General features: G+C 34.8%; 1 protein-coding gene across 1 annotated transcript; it reads left to right on the top strand.

The window, feature by feature from the left end:
- Nucleotides 1-5,115: 5,115 nt before the first annotated feature.
- On the top strand, nucleotides 5,116-20,237 carry LOC125048834 (UNC93-like protein). The gene is made up of 10 exons (XM_047647751.1): nucleotides 5,116-5,630; nucleotides 5,947-6,065; nucleotides 6,415-6,577; nucleotides 7,761-7,884; nucleotides 11,931-12,077; nucleotides 14,365-14,431; nucleotides 16,172-16,325; nucleotides 17,065-17,169; nucleotides 19,006-19,168; nucleotides 19,658-20,237. Exons 1-10 carry the CDS (start codon nucleotides 5,523-5,525, stop codon nucleotides 19,921-19,923), a joined length of 1,416 nt encoding a protein of 471 aa, XP_047503707.1. The 5' UTR covers nucleotides 5,116-5,522; the 3' UTR covers nucleotides 19,924-20,237.
- Nucleotides 20,238-20,964: the final 727 nt, after the last annotated feature.

Consider the following 20,964-nt stretch of genomic DNA (forward strand, 5'->3'; position numbering starts at 1 on the left):
TGCACATTACATAAATGTGCAGCCGTGATTCGAAAAAAATTAAAAGTTCTAACATACTAGATATGAAAAAGATTTAATGAATGGACCAACCGGCTATGGATTAATATTACATTATATTTATAAATCTTGTGTGCGAGTGTTTGTGTGTGTGTTCAGGTAGATTATAATGGTTAAGATTTACAATTTTTTTGTATTTATGAGGATACAGGTGCCTTTCGGGTCGGTATGTAAGTCAAAATTTACAAAATGTATTTAATAATTTTGTAAATATTGACTTTTTTTATTAGTTCTATTAAAACCTAGTTTTAAGAGTCTATTATATTATTTTTATTATTAATATTATTTTTTTATATATTTATTATTTTAGAGAGAGATCTATTAGAAATTGTATTACCATATTATTAACTACTTAAATTGCGATGTCGGTATGTTATGAATAATTGTTAATAAGTTATATTAAAACGTTTTAAGTTAATGTTATGTAAGTTATTTGAACATGTAGTTAATTGTATGTGTAACATAGTCGTTCGATTCATACACATACGAAACTTGACACATTCCTGTCATGTGTATTAGCAAATTCCGATAAATTCAAATGCAGACGGGAAATAATAGTATATTTTTTTTAACATACATATGTACTTACATTTATTTATAACATACGATAATTGAGTGATATATTCATATATTTCTTTGATGGATTGTGTTGAATTTAATTGTTTAAAACATATATTTGTTTGATTAAAGCCTATAAGTTGTATACGTTTACGGTTTATTTTAACAGATTATCCCCTTCATTATAAACATGAATGCACTATTTCGTCTCTTTCTGTCAAATTATCTTTACGTTGTGTCGAAAAGAGACAGTTCTTCTACGATTGATTTAGATTTTATGAGCACATTTAAATTAATTATTGATTAGTCTGTGTGGTGTTCAGATTTTTTTTCTGGAAATTAATAATTTTCACGTATTAAAAAAAAGTCGTGCATATTGCAATACAAATAGAAAATTGTGTGTAAAGTTCAAAATGGTAAAATTACTTTGAAAGTTATATTTTATTAAACTAATTGTAAGTCATATTTAAGAAAATATAAGGTATCTGTGATAACTATATAAATTATTAAAATATATTACTAATATTGTTTTATTTCTTTCGATTTCGGATATGTCAACTCCACTAATATAAAGAATGGCTGTCAGTTTGTTCTTTGGGTGTCTGTGACCGCATGAAGAAGAAAAATTTGCCTAATTTAGATGTGAAACTAAACTGTCTAAAAGATCAACTTTTGTCAAGTGAAGATTATAATGAAGACCAAATTATTAAATTGAAACATGGTTTTGCTCTTTTCAAATCAGAACTAAAACAAAGTTGACCCACCACCAAAGCTCATTATAAAGAATAAAATTTTCTAAAGTACAACCAGACCAACCTTGGCTAGACGGTACTTTCGAAATACCTGTTGTTGATACACAAAAGCGGCCAGGTCGGCCATCCAAGTTGTTCAAAGACTTAAGTGAGAGGAGCAAAAGGCGAAAGACTGAAGAACTTCGTTCCAATTTTGAAAAGGATATCATAATCCATGCTGCAACAGTGGAACTGGGAAAATCTGGTAAAAAAGATGTATCAAATGTCTTAAAAGATATCCCCAGTACTCAGACACGAGCAACTAAATATATAAAGGCATTTTACTGTACGAAATCAAGCCTCCTCCTTAACACCAATGCAGTCAAAAAAGGAAAGGGAAAGCTGTAATTAGGCTATTTTTAATCGCCTCCTACTTACTTCTGATCCTATGCTAAGCAGCATGCGGACAGCAAAAAAAAGAAAATCTGGAACATTTTTACCTGAACTAAACATGACAATGACACTAAACACACGGCCAATAGTGTCAAATGTTTCTGACACTATTGGCCGTAATGACTAAACTTCCATTATACGATATAAAATTAATATTTATCCGTTTTTTAACTCAAATTATCCTTATTTCGAGATACTAATTAGGTATATACTTCAATCAACGGTCAACACTTCAATCATTATTGGCATCGGGTTGTATATGGGTTTTTCTTTTTATATTACGAACGTTCTAAGCTTTCTCGTATAATGTACATGAAAAATTTACTAATTTCATTATATTTTTATAATCCTAGTAAATGACAGAGTCGGCTCAGTAGTAGCTGAGGGCTAAGAAAAATTTTACGATCAATTTTTTTGTTGAACTGAGATTATAGCCTTGCTAAGCACGTTTCTTGATATTTCTTTCAGCCGCGAAGGCAATTATGGGTTTAGTTTCGTCGCGCTCTTCATGAGACGCACGCGCAACAAAAAGGTATCCAGTGATTTCCGGACAAAAATTTTAACTGTTCGCGAAAACAAAATACAAAAGTGAATCTTTGTCAAAAAACTAAAATTTATACAATCGTGATAAGCTGGTATATCCGGTTTTATTTTCAGTGAAAAGAAATTTAAATGCAATTTTTGTCACTTACCTTTGTTAATTTAAAAACTTTTTGTCCAGAGGAAATAGTTAGAATAGGGATTGTAGGATAAAATAGTCACTCTACTATAAAGTAGAGTGAGAGCACGAAAATATTTATAAAGAAAAATATATTTCTTAATTTTATGTATACTTAACTTAAAACTATGTTATTAAAATAAAATATAATGAAAGTGATATCAGCCCTGCGATTCTGTAACTCACTTCACGAACTCACACAGCGGTTTTCGCATCGGCGGTCGCTCTCAAATCAGTCGTGAAGCAGTCATTTTATGATTTGGCATTCTGATAAACAATAAAGTACAAGCTCCCACCTTTTCAGAATGCCAAATCATAAAATGACTGCTTCACGACTGATTTGAGAGCGACCGCCGATGCGAAAACCGCTGTGTGAGTTCGTGAAGTGAGTTACAGAATCGCAGGGCTGCTATTAGATTATTATAGGCTACACGAACCAAATTATAGAACAAAATATATAAACATATATATCATCCTTCTCTGAGTAAATATTTATCCCATATCTTAAACAGAACAATATTTTTAATAATTTAATGTGTAATAATTGACTATTGTAAAAAAATCACACTTAAATTTCAATTAAATTTAAAGTTTAATAATCGTGAGAACTAATTTTTTTACATTATCTAAAATACATTTTTTTGCTATACAATTAATATAATATGCAATAGTTCATATTTGTCACTTTAATTGTTGTCCTGTAGAATATAGTAATAACGTGCAAATAAATTTATTGTAATTTCTGCTGATTGTTTTATATCCAAGTACTTGCACACTAAAGCGTAACAATTCAGTTTATTTAGAATTAAACCACCTCATTAACCACAAAACAAGGTTTTAAACGGATCTAGAAAATGAAAATATTAAGATATTGATTCAGGAATACACAATTTAAAAATACTGATGTTAAAACAAGCTAAACAACTTCTATAAATAAGAAAATTATATACTATCGAATTAATTTTCTATTCAAAACCTTGAGAACATTTGTCTTATTGTCAAATTTACAATTTGATCAGGCGTGGCTAAAGCAACGAAAGTCTTACGTGGAATTTTTCAATTTGGAGTATATTACGGCTTCATTATCAATTCAGTTTTTATTTTTAGCAGGCAAGTTGGTCTATGTTAATAAAGCGTGTAACAACAGGAAAGTGTAGTTAACAGTTATAGGTGTTGGTTTAGTAGAAAGACTGATTTGCAGGTATCTTGAAATTATTACACCCTCTAGCCCTTCTCTAAATATATAAAACAAAGACGTGTTGGTTACACCACTTATAACTCAAGATCGGCTGGACCGATGTTATTTATCTCTTTTTTGGTGGATTCTTCTCTTTTTTCGCAATGGCCAGCAATACATTTCTGTATTTGCAAAAAAAGTTGTATATATATATATAACATTATTATTAGCATAATTAAATCCTAAATTAAGTTTAACTTAAGTTAACACGATATTATTAGACTGTTAGGCGGAACGAAATTCGCCATATCCGCTAGTAGGTAGTAATAACTTCCAACAGCGGCGGTGATGATCCCAACGTATTCAATGGAAGTTCTATGTAAGTAGTTCTTTTAATATCCTTAGCGCTGATGTCGCAACCTAAGGAACGCGGGGAAGAAAATCTCGTATACATATATCCGGATCGCTGTCGTTGTCACTACTAAGTAACATCGCGCTATTCTTAACTTATTCTGCGTGTTTCATCTGTTTTTTCAAAAAAGTAATTACATACATTCCTTACGCTTGTGGGCAACAAGGCCAGGGCCAGTAGATTTGTTTTTTTTATCTTATTTATTTATCCCTTCTGTATTAATATGCGCTGGCAACTAAGCATATAGTAGGACCAATTTAGCTATGCTAGCATTGATAAGGATTTTAGAGCGAAGGTTTCATAATACTTTATGCACCATTAATAATTAAAAATTGGTGCACATTTTATGTAAAATGTTGTAGCGTTTTCATTTCTATTTGTCATTGAAACATTGTTATTTTTTTATGTTTATGCTTATCTTAATATATTTGTATTTGTGTGCTAGTTTTAAAGTAACGAAGCTAGTTGTGTAACCACCTTTGTAGGCTTTACACAATGCCCTTTCTAAAGTAATTAACGATATAAACATGTTTTAATGGCTCTTAATAAAAGCGAGATAAAGGAAACCTAGAAGATTACTACACATTTACTATCGTTATCGCTAAAATGTTTGTCCACTGTCTATTGTTGAAAACTTCTGGGGCGCATACTGGCAGAAAATGTATGTATTATATTTTCTATGATCATATCGTATGCGCCGGTAATATACTATAATTATAGCTAGATTTCAATGATATATTTCTCACTAACTTTTGACCCTGATCCACTTGTAATAGATAAATTTAATAATAAGGAAGAAATTTACCAAAGTTAGTGAAGTAAACTGAGATAGAATATAATGTTTTTGATACAAGCAGATTTTTTTTTTCCTTTACGCACGTTTGTGTCACGGGGTCCCAGATCAGTAATAGTTTTTTAGGTACTTATAGTAGTTTAGTATGTAGTACCCCTAAGATTCGCAAAATTTTAGTTGTGTCCCTTTAGTTTTATTGTTTCTAAAACGATTTTTAGGTCTACAAACTATACTACATATATAAAATGTTATTTATCTAATAGATATACATTTATTAGTAATCATATCCAGCAAATATACAGTAGTTATTAATACAGTAATTTTATTTGGTATATTTTTTATATAGTAACATTTTAAGCCTCAAAGGCACTGCACACCATGACATGGTTTTATTCCGAACATACATAAATATCAAATTAAAGAATGAGCTGCGTTATTATGAACTAGGTTTTTAAATAACTAATTATTATCAAACCCATTGTATAATTAAAGACATTAAATAATTGGAACATTTTTATTTAACTTATCAGTTAGTTAAAAACGTTTCAACGATATACAATACTGAAAAACTCCAATGGCAAAAAATTAATTAAAATGTAATTGTGTAAAGAAAAGGAAGTAAAATGACGTCAAAAGTAGAAAAGGAATTTGAGCCGAGTGAAACGAAACGTATAGTGAAGAATGTGGTCATCATCGGTTTGGCGTTTATGGTCCACTTCACGGCGTATGGAGTGAGTATATATTCCTTATTCAATTATAAACCACTGAGACACCTGTAGATCTGTAATACCATTTAGTGCTTAAATCAGGTAAATGTTAGGTGATCCGATGTGCCTAAAACTATGGCCTATAATGGAACGTACGCACATTTATTGTACACCAGCAAAATGAAGAGGAAATACGCAAAAGACTAGTTTTTCGGTTCCTATCATAATTAAATTTAATTAACAAACTTGTTTTATAATGAATTCATGTTATCTACGTGTAGGTGTGCTAGATTATAAAAAAGCCGTAAAAAAGATAAAAAAATTACCCAAAATTTTGTAGGGTGCTGCAAATCTCCAAAGCTCCATAAACGCCGACGAGGGTCTTGGAATGAGTTCGCTGGCGGCTGTCTACGCGGGATTCATTTTATCCAATATATTCCTACCAACGGCAGTAATAAAGTAAGTTTTTAATGTAATTGAGGCACTGAGTATGTCTGAGGAAGAATATTGTGGTGCCTGGGGAACTTTTTGTGTTGTTAAAAGCGAACCTAATGTTGTATCGAAAATAGAACCCAGGAGCTTCAGAACGCCAGCTGATCGCAAAACCTTCAGGCGTTAATTTTGATTATGTACAATAGGTTATATACGATGAAATAATAAAACGATGTTTATGTATATAATGGCTTAACCTCCGTTGAAATACTTCGAACATTCCAGGTGCTGCTGTAGGATGTGTATCTTTCGGTCTATTTAGAGATTGTCTGTCTGAGAGGTGAGAAGTGAACTAAACAAGACACTATCATTTCAGGTGGATAGGTACAAAATGGGCGATATCTCTCTCGTTTGTGACCTATATGCCGTATATAGCTGCTCAATTATGGCCATCATTCTACACAATGATACCAGCAGGGCTGTGTGTCGGTCTTGGAGGCGGACCCCTTTGGTGTGCAAAGTCTACCTATTTGTCTGTGGTAAGTATTGAAAAAGATATTGAAAGTACTGATGGCCTAATCCCTGAGGCCGTAAGAAGGAAAATAAAACCTGCTTTAGACTCAAAAAGTCGACGGCTTGTGGCAGTCATATAAGCCTGATCACCATTCCTATTACAAAAAACAAGATTATGAAACAAATTATCATATTTTTTTTTTAATTATTGGGGTTTATAACACTGGCCTACATTTTTTGATTCAGGAAAAAGTGTTTTGCCCTCGACTGTCCAACTCGCACAAAATACATGGATACTTTGAATCCAAACTTCGGACCAAAAAGTTTAGATATTATTTTGAAGTCTCAACAGAGTTGCCAACAATATTAGATAATATACTTTATTTAACAACTGCTAAAAATTCTCACACATTTCTTTAAGATGCAACAAGCACCGAGGCATAATTATTACCAGTGTACAACAATTTTCTTTTAGAATCAATAAATAACCTCCATGATGTGAAATCGTAATTGTCAGCGCAATTTCTGGTCTATGAAGTAGGTCGTTTAGCAGACGCTAAATCGGGATATTAAATAGTATGTTTATTTTAAAGAAATAATTTTAATGCAATTTAGGAAATATCAATAAGGTGCTTCTTTTCTCTAGTACAAAATATCTCAGAAGGTTTTTTAAATTTTGTGAAAAATCCTGACGTGATGGGCTGAAACCAAATTTATATTTACAATCAGCGTACCCGAATTAGCTAAGGACACTTATCAAATTCAAAACATCAAAAATCATGTCGGCCTGTGTAATTAACCAAAAAAAAATTAAGACTTTAATCCGATAAAAGTGTTTTGTTTTAAATATACAGTATATAGTGTGGGATAGCATTAAGAATAAGTTTTGACAACAATTATAAAAAACTTAAATGTTCTTATTAATATGACATTTGCATGCCTATTTTTATATGGATGATTGTGTGGTTTTATTTTATATGGTTGAATGTGCCACGTTCTTTGCAAATAAACGATTTATTTATTTAAATAAAAAATGTAGTTGTCAGTATTACTACATTTTTTATTTAAATACTTTTACTTTACTTCATCTAGATTTATGGAATAAAAAGCCTTAAAAAAAGTTACCAAATTTTATCAAAATTTTTGAAATGGTAAAAACTGATATCGGTCTATAAATACGTTTTTTTTAAATTAGATCCGTGTTTTCAGGTATCTGAGGTTCATAGCAAGATATCAAATATAACAGCGGAAGCATTGTTGACGCGATTCCTTGGTCTATTCTTCATGATATTCCAGTTAAATCAAGTTTGGGGAAATCTTATATCGTCGCTTGGTGGGTGCTCATTTTCAATATATGTATAATAAATAGTATGTCTAACGCAAGGACTCATCAGTACCAATCTAGTGGATATTATGAAAAAGATACAGGATGTCAATTTTCTTATAAAAACGCAAAATAAATTATAACTCTGCAGGGGATGAGCTTAGAGACCTCCCGTAGAACAATTTTTTACAGCTGATCCTCATCTATCCCCTATTTGCGTTTGATCCACGACTTTTTGGCCACCCTGTATTCCAAGCACTACACTATAACACATTTATTACAGTAATTTATGTTTAAATATAACTAGGATGTTTCACTAACCGCATCTAGAAGATAAGAACATTTTCATAACAGAAAACAATCATCTAATATATAAAATTCTCGTGTCACAATGTTTGTTCCCATACTCCTCCAAAACGGCTCGAAGGATTCTTATGAAATTTTATATTCATATTCAGTAAGACTGAGAATCGGACAACATCTATTTTTCAGCCCCCTATATGTTAAGGGTGGTACCAACCCTAAATTTTTTAGTTTTTATTTTTTTATGATACAACATAAAAAATACATACAACCCTTAATTGCCACCCCTCTACCATCAACCCCTATTTTTTATTAAAATTTTAACAGGAATTCCAATATTCGACTCTAAAACTTTTTCGTCACATGCGACAAGTGTTGCCTGCCATTATTTACATATTCAAACGCCAACAAAAAAACATGTCAGGCGCAAATAATTAGATACTAAAACGATGTTAATAGCATCATAGTAAGAAATAAGAAAAATTACTTTATTTAAGTAAAGTCGACCAGAAACGCAGGCCTATTCTCATAAAGTTTACTCTAGCATGGAGAAAAATAGAAATCTTAAAAAACAACAAAAGATTCCCTGCAAACATATACGTGTCTGAAGACTACCCCAAAGAAGTACTGCAGAAGAGAAAAGAATTAAAGTCCCTACAACAAGAAGAAAGAAAGAAAGGAAATCTGGCTCTCATCCGATATGATCGGCTCATAATAAAGGAAACAAACTCAACCAAGGCAACTGAGAAAAGGAAGCGCTCACCGTCTAAAACACCAACGCAATCTGACTGCTATGAAGGTACAAGGCAGACGGAGCCAAAGAAAATGATTGTAACCAATGCATTTGAAAAAATGATACGCCACAGAACAAATTCTATTTCAGAAACATCTAACCAATAACAATTAGTACACAGCGGTCCCCGGAATCAAAACAAAAATAAAACCAAAGAACAAATACAAACAACCAACAAAATATACCTTTCCCCAAGCCGGACAGCGGTCTCCGTGGGGAAGCGCGACCGCAGCCCTCCAGCTGACCCTCGAGAGAGATCTCTGAAACTCACATTGGAGCAAACGAACCGGCCAAAACCCAACCTACCAAATCCAAACCCAATATTTATATCGGCACGCTCAACGTACTAACACTAAGAACATGCGATCGACTTATGGAACTGGAAGAGGCGCTCAAGAACATTAAATGGAACATTCTAGGCCTTAGCGAAGTCAGAAGACTAGGAACAGAAATCACTGAACATGACGACTACATTCTATATTCTATTGGAGAGACAAAAGGACACTACGGAGTAGGCTTCATGGTCAGAAAGGAACTCAAGAACAGCATACTAGAATTCACAGGCATCTCAGAAAGAATAGCAATCCGAAAAATAAAGATAACAGGCTACATAGAACACTGGACCTTGATACAAGTGTATGCACCAACAGAACAAGCAGAAGAAGCCACAAAAGACTCATTCTATCATCAACTATCCAAAACAATAGATGTAACAGAAAAAAACTTAATAATTATGGGAGACTTCAATGGGAAAATTGGCAAGCAAAGATCAGGAGAAGAAAATATCATCGGCGAATACACCATAGGAAAGAGAAATAATAACGGAGAACGACTAGTAAATCTGAGTCACGAAAACAACCTGGCTATCCTCAACACATTCTTTAAGAAAAAACCTAGCAAAAAATGGACCTGGAAGTCACCAGACGGTAGCTACCATAACGAAATCGATTTCATAACAAGCAATCAACCCAAAGCTTTCAAAGACGTAAAGGTAATCAACCAGTTCAACTTCTACACCAACCACCGAATGGTCAGAGCAACCTTACACTCCAAAAACCAGGTTAAATCTAGGCAACGCTACAAACAAGTGCTACCTTCTGAGGAATACACCCTTACTACCAAATTAGACGCAAACCATCTGCTAGAATCGCCGAACGCAATGCAGGAAAGATACAATAAAGAAATAAACAGAATGTATCAAGCTAAAAAACCAAAACAACAGACGAAGGAAATATTAAGCACACAGACCAAACAACTAATTTCGGAAAGAAAAGAATTATTCAAGAACAAAAAGGATAAAGACATATTAAAAGAAATAACAAGGATCAGCAAAGAAATTAACAAGAGTATAAAAAAGGATAAAGCAAAAAAAACAATGGACTGCATAATAAATCAAATAAATAATAAAATAAATACTAAAACAGGAGGAATAAGGAAAGCCATAAAAGAACTACAACCACCTAAACAATGGATACCAAGACTCAAAAAACAGGACAAAAACTTAGTTACAAATAGAAAAACAATACTAGATACTGCAACATCCTTCTTTAAAGAACTGTACTCATGTAACAACAATTCCGAAACATATGCCAACCCTGACCCAGAACACGAAGAACCTATCCCACCTGTTTTAGAAAGGGAAGTCGAATATGCAATCCTGACACAGAAAAATGAAAAATCCCCTGGCCCCGACAACATAACAAATGAGACAATCAAAATTGCACTTCCGGACACACTAACAACATTAACAAATCTATTCAATGAAATATTGGATACTGAATACATACCTACACAATGGACACAAAGCACAATAATCCTAATCCACAAGAAAGGAGACAAAGAAGACCTGACCAGAGCAACTATCGTCCTATCAGTCTTATGTCCAACGTGTATAAAGTCTTTGCAAAAATCATTCTCAACCGCATCACCAAACAACTTGACGAACAACAACCTATCGAGCAAGCCGGATTTCGGTCTGGATTCTCCACAATAGACCACATGCACACCTTGAAGCAAATTGTCGAAAAGTGCCAGGAATATGGATATCCCCTGTATCTGGCTTTTGTCGACTACAGCAAAGCTTTCGACTCTTTGGAGCACCCATGCATTTGGAGAGCGCTAAAAAACCAAGGCATTGAAGGGAAATACATTAGACTCATCGGAAATGTCTACAGCCAGTGCTCGGCCAGGGTGAAGCTGGAGATGCTGGGAGAATCATTCCCACTCAAAAAAGGAGTCAGACAGGGAGACCCTCTTTCGCCTAAGCTCTTTACTAGTGTGTTGGAAGAAGTCTTCAGAAACCTACACTGGGAAGATTGCGGTATAAACATAGATGGAGAAAGGATCAACCATTTGAGATTGCCAGATGACATTGTGCTCATAACTGACAACCCGGGAACACTACAAACTATGATCGAAGAACTGGCAACCAAAAGCAAAGAAGTGGGTTTAACAATGAACAAATCAAAAACAAAAGCCATGACAAACAGAACACCAGATACTATTATCCTAGAGAACGAAAACCTAGAATATGTGACAAACTACATATACTTGGGACAACTCATCTCCATGACAGAACAAGCCCATCAGGAAATAGAGAGAAGAACCTCAAATGCCTGGAAAAGATTCTGGTCATTAAAACACATCCTAAAGAATAAAGAGTACCCACTTAGGATCAAAAGGAGCATCTTCAACACCTGTATCTTACCTATCCTAACGTATAACGTAATGCCCGGTGGGCTGACGACTTTAAAAAAGCCACTGGTCCTCTGTGGCAAAGACTTGCCAGGGATAGGAAGGAATGGAAACAGTTGGAGGAGGCCTTTGTGCCACAAAGGCAAGCTATACAAGAGGACAGCTGTGCTTGTTAGACTTTTTTCTTTTTTTATATACATTTATATTTTGTTCTCTTGTATTAGTTAAAAATAAAGGCTTTGAATCTTGAATCTTGAACTTTCAGTATTATCCTCGGGCGATAATCAAGCTGCTGTGACCGCGATCAACGCGACCATGATCCCAGAAATCTGTGGAGCGAACTTCTTGCCCAGCGCTGATGCTGCAGATACCTTACAGCGGCAGCCATATGAGAAAATCCAGCTTTTATCTGGTTAGTGGCAACTTTGCTAATGTTTTTACAATCTAGCCTAATTTAAGTCTAATAAGTCAATTAAGTCTAACCAAATTTACTAAGGATATTTAACATAATGTTCTCTTTGGGCAAGACACCCCGTTCTTGTTTTTTTCCACGTATTACGGTTAAGCACTTAACACAAATGTACTAACGGTAAGGGCAGGAATCAGGAACTAGACTTAGTGGAAAGTCTGACTCCCTGACGTTAAAACTGTATAGGATTTTGTAATGACATTTGATTTCAAATGGTTTTTGTCTGAAAAGTAGGAGTATTAGACATAGCCATAGACATAACGTTTATTACTAACAAACACACACACAGAAACACACACACACACTTAAACACACACACACAAACACACACACACAGAAACACACAAATAAAAATAAAAAGCATGAGAGATAAAAAAAAATTCTTTTAAAGAACAACGCATGCGTCGGGTTGTCTCTCTCCTTAAAATATGGAGAGGGGGCCGATGGCTGGCCATGCGTCATACTCGTGAGCGGGTGCTACTTGTGGTTACTGGTCGTACTTGAATTCGTGTATGCGGTGATGTTAGTTATTTCGACTATGTGTTTGCGTGTTGTTCCCACGAGAATGTAAATGCGTGTTCCTATTTCACCATGCCTCCTGCTGATAGAGGACAAGTCTTTGTTTTTAATTTATGTTATTATTATTAATTACTTAATATGTCATGTGTAGCATGGTGAAATGGTTGCAGCTCCTTACAAACGTTGTGTAAAAAAAAATGGCGATTAAAAAGAGTGGCGGAGAGTTTATTGCCAGTTCTTCTCTTCCGTTCTACGCCCTTGATTTGAGGACTAGCAGAAAATGTAAAATTAGAAGCATTAATATGTATTTCTTTACTGACGAGTCATAAGTCATCATCAGTCAAGTACATTATGTTACCTATATGATTAAATGTTCTTTTACTTTATTTTACGTACGTTTTACGGTAAGAACTCACGAAGCGGTTTGCACCCGCGCCCGCCGCGCTTGCGGGCCCGCAGCCTTTGTAGGATACAGATATTTATATCAAAAATTAAATCACATTTCACGACGCGTTTTACGCCCGCGGCGTGTGCGATTGTTTGCGGGTCCCGCTGCACAGGCGGTCTTCTTGTACCGGCGGGCGCGGTTGCGGTCCCGCAGCCGCGGCGGGTAGCTCCCGCGCGCTCTGCGGTGGGCGGGCGGGCGACGCGACGTTGCTAATCATGCTTATGTTGCTAATTATGTTAATAATGCTTCGTGAGTTCTTAGCGTTAAGCGTGTAATGGGTGTGGTTGTAGTGCTCGTTCAGACACGGCGGGAACCGCACGATTGTCAGATCGTGCGGTTTGAACCTCAAAAATGTCGACTGTTCAAACAGTGGCGGTTAGTTAGCGATCAGTTTCAAGATGGAAGTCGAAGAGGAACTGCGTGTCTGTAGTTGATACAGAAAATAAAGAAAAGGCAGATTCAGAGAGAATCGACTGACACATTGCCAATTTGTAACACTATATCCCAATTTAAGAATGTTTGAGAGAATTTTTTTTTACTATTTGAGAATGTCAATAAAATCTTTTGATGAACTCATTGAACTAATCAGGGAAGACATTTCAAGCTCTGAAACACATATGAGGGCAAGCGTGTTACCAGAAGAAAAACTCTCCACTTCATCAATAAATAACTCAGTGTCGAAGCAATAGCGAGCTCACGGTGCTCTTGTTATGACGTGTTAATCGCGCGGTGCCCGCAATGCTAATGAACGCTGAGTAAGATCTTCATAGTAATAGAATCGCGCGGGAGTATCGCGATTCTATTTTCTGGCGGTTGGGTTGCGGAAACCGTGCGGTTTGATTAACCGCGCGGGTATGTCTGAACGATTACTTAATAACTCATACAAATAAGACCCGCGCGATTTCCATGCGATTCTGAAATCGCGCGGTTCCCGCCGTGTCTGAACGAGCACGTAATTGGCCCTGGCTCAGCATTATGCTGAGGGGCAGACTGTTCTTCAACGCTGGTCATTCTGCCAGAGACCACAGTTTGCGCGTCAGTCGCAAAAAAATAATAATGTAATAATACTAATACTTAAAAAAACAATAATATTAGTAAAAGTTAGCAGTGTAAATAATGAAGTCTTGTGTATAAGCATGTTTGTTTAATTGTTAAAATTCTATCAAAAATATTGAAGCAAATGCTTCATTTAAATTATATAACCCACCTTATAATACCTGATTATGGTTTGAATATGGAACAAATATTTGCATTTTAATTCAGGCATATATCTAGCGTGCATGGCAGCTGCGGTCCTAATTGTTGCAATTGGGGTAGACTCTATGGAGAGGTATGTATAATAATTATAATTAAAAACATTACATTATTTTAATTTTCGTATTCCTTAACAGTGACAACTAATGACAACTTACTGTTTATGAACACCCATTTTACTGATATGTGATATTATTTATAAATTAACTTTTCGTTTATCTGTGGATGTATTGCACCAATTTTAAAAGTAGCAGAAAGAAAAATATTTGTGAATACATTCAAGTGTATTGACTAAACGATTCCGCTTGGTAAAATATCAACATTTACTACACTATTTTATACATAATATCTGTATATATGTCGCAGCCAACTAGCTTAATTAGCCGTTCAATTATCAGCCTATCCTTTTAACTAAACAGCGCCGTTTAAAAAAACGTGTGTGTATATAATATGTTAACGTAAAATTGTAAACACCGTTAGATTGTAATCTATCTCGCGAGATTATAAACTGTCGAAAGATTGTGAACCTCAGCGTACTGCTTACAATTTAACGTATTATTATTCGGTAGATTGTAATCTATCGAAGTGAAACCGTCAAATTGTGAAACGGATCGTACCTCGCGCGCTGATTGGTTGAACGGAATATATAGTCAACAGCTAGGCAAGAAATTAAATTTGAGTATTTTTGAAGTGAAAACTTCTTTAGCAGCGTTGTAATGGGTGAATGGGTAAGAAATGTTAAACTCGCGTCAGGAGTCGGCACACGTGACCTGATCGAAAATTCGTGACGGATGTTTTTTTTAAAGGATTATGAACCTTCGTACTATATAGTTACGGTTTTAATTCATTTGTCTCTTTCCTCAGATACATTGATGCATGTGGAATTGGACCTTAAGTCAATACATCAAGGTTTAATTTTGCGAAACGTCTAAAGCTTTATCATTAACGATTTGGTCAGACTGACGCGTATAAAAAGGGCAACTTAAAAAATAGTGAATTTTCCTAATTGAATTATTTAATACTAATTTTAATTATTTTGTGTAGGATTTTTAAGGTGAAAACTTCTTTAGCGGCGTTGTACACTTTTTTTGGAATGGGTGAAAAATGTTAAACTCGCGTCAGGACATGGAGGAGAGTAGCTGGCTCGGCGTATTTAATGTAATATAAATTGTCATGTCATGTCAATTGTGTACGAATTACGATAGCGCAATAAATGAATATTGAATTCTACCACATAAATGATAGTACTTTCATACTGATAATTAAAGCAATTCGTGCAAAATTATTTCCTAACCATTCCAAAATATCAAAAATGCACTACGTTAATATTCAAGTTTTCACTTCTGCCGGCACTCCTGGAGTGCAACCCGTCTCTTTTTTTTAGTTATTCCTTCTCCGAGGAAGGTTTCTATGGAGAGAAAAATTTAACGGGAACCTCTGAAAACCAGTATTCTATTTCTGTAGTTGAGAACGCAACAGAACTAAATTTTCCGGCTGCGCTTTGTTGACGGCCCGTGCAAAGCCGGGACGGGTCGCTTGTTTTTAATAAATCGTCTATGCTTAAAATCGCGTGATCTACGTTCTGATCAGAAATGCAACTCAAAAAATATGTACCATACAATAATCATCTGTTTAATATCTATTTATTTAAAAACCGATTCATCAGTACCGGATCACGAGCTTTAGAAACCAGCTATGTTTGCGGTAGTATGATAAATATAAGAACTAGTAAGAGTGAGTCAATAGAATTTAGAATAATTTTGTTCAGAGGTAATAATTTTTTTAGTCTATAATAAAGTGATAATAAATCTTATAGTTACGACACTGGTCGCGCTTCCAAAGTAATGGGAGGTGGTGAAATGCTCATGGCGACCCTGAAGCTATTAGAGGAGCCCAAGCAGATTATGCTGATAACCATCATGGTCTTCACCGGATTACAGCAGGCTTTCTTCGGAGCTGATTTTACAGCGGTTAGTATTTGTTTTTCTTGCAGATGCATTGATTAAATGCCATAATAGAGATATTATGGCATCGGCATTAAGTGAGGTCTACTACGAGGTCTCGGGTTCAAATTAAGGTCAACGAGTATGTAACGCTTTGGATCCTGTAGATGCTCTCTTGTTGGGTATTTTGATTAAATAAAATCTGACGATTTAAATAAATTGTGTAATTTTTTTAAGTGAATCTTTTGATGCGCATGAGGGTAAAGTTTTTACGGATGAAACGTCACGAAGATGTGCAGCGGTTTTGTGGAAGAAAAGGGAGAGAGCGATCGAGATCGATTGAGAGATAGTGAGAAGGGCGAATTACCATATAGAAATTATATGTATAAAATTAAAATTTCGTAAAGAGAATTTATGAAATATGTATTAGTATTTTATATTTTATGCAAAATAATTAATTGAAATGTCAAATGACGAATTGTAAATTAAAATGCCACGTGTTTTTATTATCGAAAAAATAAATTTAAAAAAATTAAATTTATTATTTGTATTAATTTTCGACACTTAATATTTTAATGACAATTAAATTCTTAACATATCTTGCTTTTCCCTCCCTCTAAGTCTCGGAAATCTCAAGATTTGTATAAATATGAACGAGACTTAAAAATTAGTTTGCCAAAGAAGTTTCACTTCTGACATGCACGCACTTTTTTTATGATTAATTTGCAACACAGATTTCTTAAGCATTTTCAAATATGTGTTTCAGTCATTCGTGTCATGCGCAGTCGGAACTGGAACAGTTGGCTATGTGATGCTGACCTTCGGTGTTTCTGATGTTATAGGATGCTTTGTTACTGGATTTATCGCAAAGGTATTTGATCAAAATTTAATTATTAGTGAAAATCCTTAGAATATTAGATTTAATTAAGCTGGGTTCGTTGCTTACATTAGTCAAGGTCGGTCATAAAAGGCAACCACCGCAGCCCATGGATACTCAGATATTGTATTTACATAATAATATTAAACTTTAGTATACAGTTTTGTGGCATACACAAATTGTGGTTACGAAAAAATACTAGCAATACCTACCATCTAACCTGCGTTTAATTTAACTGCAAGTATATAAATTGTAGTTAATAACTAAGAAAAAGGTGTTCATGGTATCCTACCATGTGTTACATACGGCTGCGAGACTTGGGCATTATCTCAGAAACATCTTCTAAAGTTGAGAACATCCCAAAGAAGAATGGAAAGAAGCATGGTGGGTGTAACACTGAGACATCGAAAAAGAGCAGAAGAGATCAGATCAGCGACCAAAGTAGAAGACATTATAAAGAAAATAAGGCGCTGGACTGGGCACATGACGAGAGATAGCAGGTTGAAATGGACAAAAATAATTACAGAATGGCAACCACGCGATGGAAAAAGGAAAAGAGGAAGACAGAGCAAGAGATGGGCAGACGATATAAAGATAATAGGAGGCACAACTTGGACAAGAAGAGCTAATATCAGAAAAGAATGGAAACAGCTGGAAGAGGTCTATGTGTCACAGGACCCGCTGACTACCTAAAACGGGTCAAGTGACGTATTAGATTAAGTTTTATTTATGTATTAGAATTAAGTGTTTTTTTATGTAACTTAAATAATAGTTATTATATTGTACTGGGTGTCAGCAATAAAGGCTTAATAATAACAATATAAATTGTATGTATAAATCTATATGGTTACCAGCATTAACAACGCAAATAAAACTTTACAGGGTTACTCATTATTTTGATCATCCAAATCCTGTAAGGAAGGATCGCATTGCTTGTAGTAAGTGATGCACTTAGTTGAGCAAAGTAATAGCTATGTATTTAGTGCAATGAAGACTCTTGTTTGTAATATTTTTATTTTACGTACGAATTAAATTCTTTCTGCTTTTTTTGTCTATTACTTACGTGCCTGTTATGTTCACATTAACTTTAATTGAATAATAGTTTGTTAAATCCAAGAGATGGGTGTTCTTATTCAAGGCTGCAGCTCATAACTGCAGTACATAACCTACAATCTTTCAACCAACTTTCACCAATTTCGATGACATTTTGGTAAGTTACAAAGTTCATGGATTTTTGTCCTTTCGATTTAATAATAAGTTCCATGATAATTTTTTTAATCTTGAACGTTGCCTTAATAATAATAATCCTTTATTAACCACATCTTATACAAACATTTAACAAAAATAGATATGAATACAAAAAAATACTACTTAACTACTTATACATTACTACTACTCTTACATTAGACTTTAGACTCCGCGGCCTCTGTCCGGGAAAAGGCCTCCTCTCACTTTTACCACCCAATTTTATTTTGTGCAATCGTCATCCAAATATTTCCAGCTACTCTGCCGATCCCGTCGGCCCATCGCTCTATTGGTCGTATTGAACGTTGCCTTACATTATGGTATTATTGAATATCATACTTACTTTGACTATTTCGCTTGTTTCACGGACAAATAGGTGTTTTACTTAAATTTAGCCTTTTGCTTTTTTTTATTGGTTTGAGGATTAAATCCAAGAATACATGATATTATGATATGATATCTCTCTGTGATAATCTTCTTAAGACACTTAACAACACTAGATATCCGATGAAATCCTTTTCTACTTCTCAATTTTTTAAATATATTTACTAAAATGTATCTCTCAATTGTATTAATTTTTCACAGATATCAGGACGGCTACCTCTGATCTGCGCAGCTACTGTGATTCATATGACTCTTGTGGCCACAATACTGCTGTGGAAGCCTCAAGCGAATATGAGCTACGTGATGTACATCATCGCGGTACTGTGGGGTATCTGTGATTCCATCTGGCTGGTCCAGTCTTATGGTACGCAAATCAGAGAATTTAGGTTTAATAAACTAGCAGAAAACGCCGTGCAACTCCAGGGTTTGCCAATCAGAAGTACCCTTTTTAATGGAACAGGAGGCTCATCTGATGTTAAGTGATAACACACACTGCCTAAAGGATCGCAAGTGTCTTGCCAGCCTTTTAGAATAAAAAGCAATTTTTTTGAAGTAGGTACCCTAAGTCGAATTGGTTCGGAAATACTTCAGTGGGGCAAAAACTGCCTTAAAAACGCTCTGTTGTCGACGGACGTTGAGGTGGTACCAATGGAATTTGGTATTTGGCATCGACGTCTGATGATGATACTGTAACTGCACTGGCTTTTGTCCTACACTATTATAAGATTACTCCGGGTATTTCTGAACCAATAAAAAGATAGTTTCAATATAATAGCAGAAAAATTAATATCATAAACGTATTTTGTCTATAATAATAATAATTGCTTGTAATACCCATTAATCACATTTTCAGCATTAGTTGGAATCCTTTTCCCCGGAAGAGAAGAAGCTGCCTTTTCAAACGCCCACCTCTGGTCATCTGTCGGCTTTATCATAGCCTACGTGATTTCGCCCTATCTCCGTACAAGTTCCAAAGCCTATCTCATCGGAACAACAATGCTTGTCGGTGTTTCTCTATACTTCATAGTGGAATTCCAAGTGAAGAGGGAAAGAGAAGAGAAGGAAACCAAAGAGCGTGTGAATGGTTTAGATAATAAGGCGTTCACTATTGCAGAATAAGACAGGTCTGCTATGATTTTTTTTATTCCAGATCAAATATGTTGGTGTATACAATATACAATATACATATTGCAAATATTAACATTATTTTATTCATGTCACATTTTGTTTCACTTAAGTTGACAGAAGAATATCTTTTATTTAGTAAATTCGCTTGTTTTTTTATATTCATTCCATGGTCTGTTTTTTTTATGACTCTGGCGCGATTTGTGCATTGCCAGCGTCAAGTATAGGATTTTTTATAATTCGTGCTTGTCTTTAGAAATTCGACCGTGTCCTCCATGTACGGTTTAGGCACTCGCCCGGTACCGCACAACCCTCCCAAAGGCCGAGAACAAATTTAAATTAAATTAAAACTTGCCCTCGAACCGGGAATCGAACCCGGTACCCCTCACCTAGCTGCCTCTTAATTAGACCGCTAGGCTATGAGGCCCCTCCATGGTCTGTTTTTGCAATCTTTGTGCATCCAACCTATACTCTGTGGCTGATCATTCTATAGTATATAAACCGTTTTATACTCTGTGACTGTAACCATCCAGAGTAATAAAAAAATAATAAAGTACTTCATTAATTTTATCAATTGCTCCATACTTTTGATTTTCGATCAAAAAGCATCAACTGAATCTTCTAAATTTGACGAGATATATATAATATGACTTCTGTTTTATATTACTTTTAGAAAAACTATAAATAATAATAGTTTTTTTTAAACTTACGAAATACTTAATGACGCAGACCTATGTAATTTATTATAAAATATATAAGACAAAGTAGCCGTGGTATTTTTTTTTTTCTAAAAAAGTAGAAGGTCACACTTCGTCTGTGTCGATTTTGAGGTCTAAGGCATGTCGGTTACTGAATGTTTGGCTTACGTACATGCAAATGTTAATTGTGCACATAAAATAAATGTGCAGCCGTGATTCGAACACATAGTCATGTGTAGTGGCTTGAGAAACCTTCAACCAAGTCTGGTTGAAGGTTTCTCAAGCCACTACGCTAACACCGTAAAGAAATTAGCAGATTATATAAAACTTGTATGAA

The sequence above is a fragment of the Pieris napi genome, chromosome 4, assembly GCF_905475465.1.
Source record: "Pieris napi chromosome 4, ilPieNapi1.2, whole genome shotgun sequence".
In the NCBI taxonomy this organism is placed as follows: Eukaryota; Metazoa; Arthropoda; class Insecta; order Lepidoptera; family Pieridae; genus Pieris; species Pieris napi.